This window comes from Ailuropoda melanoleuca, unplaced genomic scaffold (assembly GCF_002007445.2).
Source record: "Ailuropoda melanoleuca isolate Jingjing unplaced genomic scaffold, ASM200744v2 unplaced-scaffold197, whole genome shotgun sequence".
Lineage (NCBI taxonomy): Eukaryota > Metazoa > Chordata > Mammalia > Carnivora > Ursidae > Ailuropoda > Ailuropoda melanoleuca.
Window position 1 is genome coordinate 162 of NW_023189058.1, and position 5,221 is coordinate 5,382.

General features: G+C 35.4%; 1 protein-coding gene across 1 annotated transcript; it reads right to left on the reverse strand.

Annotated features, from left to right (window-relative positions):
* Positions 1-211: 211 nt before the first annotated feature.
* Positions 212-4,941, reverse strand: LOC117797945 (SLAIN motif-containing protein 2-like; the record flags this gene model as incomplete). The annotated part of the gene is made up of 2 exons (XM_034650375.1): positions 212-3,209; positions 4,583-4,941. Coding segments are annotated over 2 exons (426 nt in total), but the record flags the coding sequence as incomplete, so codon positions are not given.
* Between the last annotated feature and the right edge of the window lie 280 nt (positions 4,942-5,221).

Here is a 5,221-nt window from a genome sequence, read left to right on the forward strand (position 1 = left end):
TTCAAATATGAAATAACTAGGACAAGGAGAATATAACAGGATATATTTCAACTCATGAAGATCAAGTTTGAAAGGGCAGTATGACTTGGGTCTGTGTGCTTAAAAAAAAAAATCAACTGAGAAATTTATTAAAATCAACTGTAGGCAACTTGGGTTGGGGAATCTTACCATATCCAGAAATTCATAAAACACTTGAAAAAACAAATATAAATTTAATAATAAACATTATGGTCAGGCTGTTTTATTAAGGAGGCAACCACACATACAAGTTCAGCTATAGAAATGTTTGCAAATCAAACTTCATGTGATCTAAAAGGACCATGCGTAATGTCAAAAATGGATGTCTGTACATTCAATAAAAATTCAAACATACATAGTCTAGATCATACTAGAGTTATACAAATGTCTGGGGACACATGTATCTAATTTCCTTTCAAAAAAACTCTTTTATAAAAGTGATGTATTGAGATAATTTTAAAAAGTCTGACAATTATGAATGGTCCCCAGTTGTACAAAATGTGATTTCCAGGGCATGAAAACTGAAAAAAGTCAACTCTTCAGAGTGTTTTATATTATACAAACAAGTTCTGTAGAAAAATGATCCAGCAAATGCTTGAGTTAAGAATATTTATATTTTTTCCAATTTTTACACTTTTATTAACACACTTACAAAAAAATAACATTCAAACACTGAGAAAATTAAATAACTTTGGAAGCAGAGCTCATAGCTTTCTGCTTACATATAAGTGACAATTCTGGGCTGTTGGCACAGAAAAACAATCAACATTCATTAAAACCCTTACTACTATATATCAAACATAAGTTAAAATCATAGGCACTAGTTTATCAAATCCACATTTCTTCTGTAAGACTAACCACAGTGAATCCTTAGATTTTCCCAAACAGAAAAATTGGCAATACACAAAGGCCTTCTAGTAAAAAGGCAATTTTTCTCTTTAGGAACCTAAAAACCAATAGTCTGTGGCAGTATAACAGCAGGTAAAATAATGCTTTACCCAACTCAGATCCAAATACGTTTTTAACAAGTGATGAAGTATTTTAATTAAAAAAAAATAGACATTTTTTTTCTGATGCAGCCATTTAAAAAGAAAGTTAAATAACCTGAATACTCCTTTTGAAACAGATAATCTAACTTAATGTAATGGGTGTTTCAAATAGAGTTAAAATTCCTTGTAATTATTAGATTGCAGCATATTTTTCTTTTGCAACGTTGCACTGAAACTGAGACCTATTTTGTTTTGTGTACATATGGTTTTAAAAAGAGACAGTGGCTAGTTCTTTTATTTAGATTTTTACATGAGATACCCCCCAACCAAAGCAGATGCTTTCTTTATCTTCCTCTGAAAAGCAACATTTTTTTAGTTTATCATCATGTCGAATTCTGACGCCACCCTTCCCTGACCCACACTCATCACCCTCAAATTCAAGGATGAAATTTCTTCCTTGCATTATACACCAAAATACATTAGCACTGGCAGTTTAAATCTCCAGCTGGATGTGCTAACTGAATGACTCCCTAGTGGTCAAGCTAGAATGGGGGTCTTGGTTTTATCATTCTCTCACCCTATCAACTTCGATGCTATCCTGAATATCAAAGTCTTTCATTTGTCTCTCAATTTCTTTTGCCAACTTACAGAATGTCTTTGACTAACAGGAAATGAACTTACGTTCAAATCTCTTAAAATCCATTAGGTAACCTGATTGCCAATATTTCAGAGCCATTCAAATTAAGTATTTTAAAACAGACCTCACCATGAAAAATGAGAAGCCCACTGAAGAAAGTTTTAGTCTGGTAATTGTCTAATAAAACTGAAAAGAGTGATTTCCAGGATATATACAAGGGCCACTAGAGAGCAAGTATTTAACAGGTTAGAGTCATATGTAGTGGGTTTCATTTATTACCAAAAATGTAAAAATTAACGTAAGGCAGAATCCAAGTCAAAAGGGACAGTATTTTCAAAGGAGGTTTTACACAGTTACCTAGTTTAAAGTGGATCAACTTAAGTAGGATTCAGCAGGCTATATCTTCCTACCACATAATAGACTGTTGTGTCAATTAATAATAACAATACAACTGTCATTACCAGAGATTTTGTAAGTTAAGTGCATAGATTTTTTTATCCCCCTCTCTCTCATGGCATGGTTTTGTTCCAGGTTGTAAGCACTGAGGCGGTGTTAGTTATACCAAGAATAAAGACACATACTACTTGCTCTTTCCGATCATGGAAACCTGCTAATAAAAACACGATCTCTCAGTTCTGTAACAGATATAATAGCATGTGAAGAAGTTGGCTTCAATAGCAAAGGCTATCTTTCCTGAGCCAGGAGCTATAAAGTTTAGAAAGATTGTACAACTGATATTAAGCCCTTTTGGCAATCAAAACAAACACGCAGAAGTCCGATGTGTCAACGCAACACGGTGGACGCACGGTGTAACGTTATCTGGTGGTGGTAACAGGTGAGCTACATCCAAAACTTAAGACTAAACAAAATGACAATTTTTCTGATGAATCTGCAAAAAATAATTTACAGAATTCTCACGAATTTAGGTATCATGTTTGAAATCTCTAGGCTAGATTTCTTTCCATCCCCATCTTCCCTTCCATCTCAATTTAGTTTCTTGGAGTACTTGTGAAACACTAGTGAAACATTTTAGATAATTAGTCAGAATATTAGTTCTCATTAACACAAATATTTATTGATGCTATTTATACAGTAAATTAGGTTGAATGTAAAGTTTTGGATAGCTTGAATTCACCATTTTCTTGTGCACAAAGGTATTCTCTCATTTACAAATGGGCATTTCTCTTTGGCATCTGTTAGTTTTTTGCCCAGATATTGGCCTCTGTCAAATATTAAAAAATCAACTTAGTTTCTATTAAACAAAACTAAATGTGATTCCATGGAGAGTGATTGTATGATTACCAAACACATCTGATGTTAAATGTCATTAAAGTGCTGCTTGATCATCTCTGTCAGTTTGTGCTAATTAAGACAGAGAGGGCTGGGATCTATAAATCCCGAGAGTCTTATCTGAACAGTCTGCATATAAAAGTTGTCTTTTAGCCTGGTGAAGGGGTATCCATGAAGCTGTGGAACTCTGCATTCTCATCTTTGCTGGTCAATAACAGCCATCTTTCCAACTGTCATCTTTCATGCTACCATAGGTTTTAGGAGCTGGCAAGGATCTGAAATAAAGCAAATTTATAAAGTGATTTGTAAGGCTTATTAAACATTACCATACTATCTCCCACATATATTAATTACTTTGCAGGTGGCATCCCGATCCAATGAAGGCTGTTCCAGGGGACTACTGAGATCAAAGCTCAAAACAGCCTATTAGCACAACTGTTCCACACTTGGCATTTCCAACTTTCCAGGTGACTTCACTAACATCTTTTTGTTAACACAGCTACTATAGTAAAAGAAAGAAAAAGACTGTCTCGTCTCTTCCAACTGCATGGATCATCAACATTTTAATTAATCTGAGGGCGGCAGAGTGATGAATGTGACAGCAGAGACTTAATATCACCATCACTTAGAGAACAAAATGACGTAGTGCTTAAATGGACTTTTAAATCAGACATAGAACTGAAAGCCTTGAGTTGTGTAGTCTTAGGCAAATTACTTAACCTCATCAAATTTCAATATTCTCCTCTGAAAAATAGGGATATTAACAGTTTAATGTTTGTTACTGTAATGTTTAGTGTTACCGTAAAAATTCAATAAGGTACATGTAATAAGTTATTTAGCACAGTGTACAGCAAAAAGCTGTCGTACTCTACTACTGAATTCAGAAATGTAATACATTTATCTTAGAATGAATGATACAGGTAATTCATTTTAAATGCTTACAAGATGAAAGCCATTTTTTCCCATGCAAATAAATATTTAAAGTTTAATTATGTTTGGACTCCTAAGATTACTGATGGTGATGTAATCACATTCCTGAAAGGCAGATACTACAATTACACAGATGCATAGTTCCCAGCCTGGCTGGCCTCAGAATTACCTGAATATTCAACAGATAAACAAAAAAATTACCGACAGATTTTGGCTTTCATACTAGGTCTACTCTCTGGGGGTAAAACTTAGACCTCTACATTTATATAAATTCTACAGAAGATTCTGAATTGTATCAAAGTTTGAAAACCACCCTCCTAGATTATACTCAGATTTGATAGCTATAAGTTTTATCTTAAATATCACTCTAGGTTCTATCGAATATGCTTCTTTACCTTTACCGAATAACATACTCAAAATGAACAAATATCACAACCAAATGGAGTGGTTCTAACAATTTTTTTCTAGGAGTTCTCACAGATGCCTAATCAGGTTAGGCATTAGGAATTTTAGCTGACCAAAGTGGAATGAAACCTAGGGTCTTAAGCGACGATTTCTTTAAAACAACAAAATAACGTTTTATTCTAATTCTACTAAGACTCTAATGGGAACCCATTAGGACTCTCTAGGTTTGCTACCACAAGCAGTGATGAATGTAATTCCAAAGTACCCACTTTCCTATGCTCAAGATTGTTGAAACAGAACATCTGTCACTTACCTGCGAACAGGCTGTGCAAGTTTGCTGCGAGGCACTGGTATACCCCCAGCAGAAGGGGCACTGGGTCTGGGCAAGCCACTTCTCATTGCGGTTGTCCCTGCAGGTCTGGTTAGAGTAGTGCTGTTGATATTGTTGGGAGGATTTGCTGGGACTGTGTTCTGAACCATGGGAGGCCCAGGTGAGGAGGTGGTCTGTGTGAGCTGTGTTGTTTCTTGGCTACCAGGAGAACCAGAGCCATGGTTACTAAATGCTTTTACTGGTTGCCGGAGAGCCAAAGGAGATGGTGCTGCAGGGGAGCGGAATTTGCCTGGAGAAGGTACTGCAGAATGGCAAAGAAAAATCAATGTTTTTAGTAGTAACTAAGTGTAAGCGAAACAAGTGTTTTATATTACACTTATGACTAGGCCACAGGTATATCTGTATTCACGAAAACTCGCTCTACAGAAATGCAAGGAATAAAGAATATTTTTGGGCTAACGAAACAAAACAAGGTAACTGGTAAGTCCTAAATAACCAAGTCCTTATTCAGAGGACTCCAACTATCCTTCATTACAGTGTTTTAACTATACCAGCTAGGAATCCACAATACCAGAAGAGAAAAGAAGAGAAAAGCATTGCAGGATTCTATTTCACTACAGT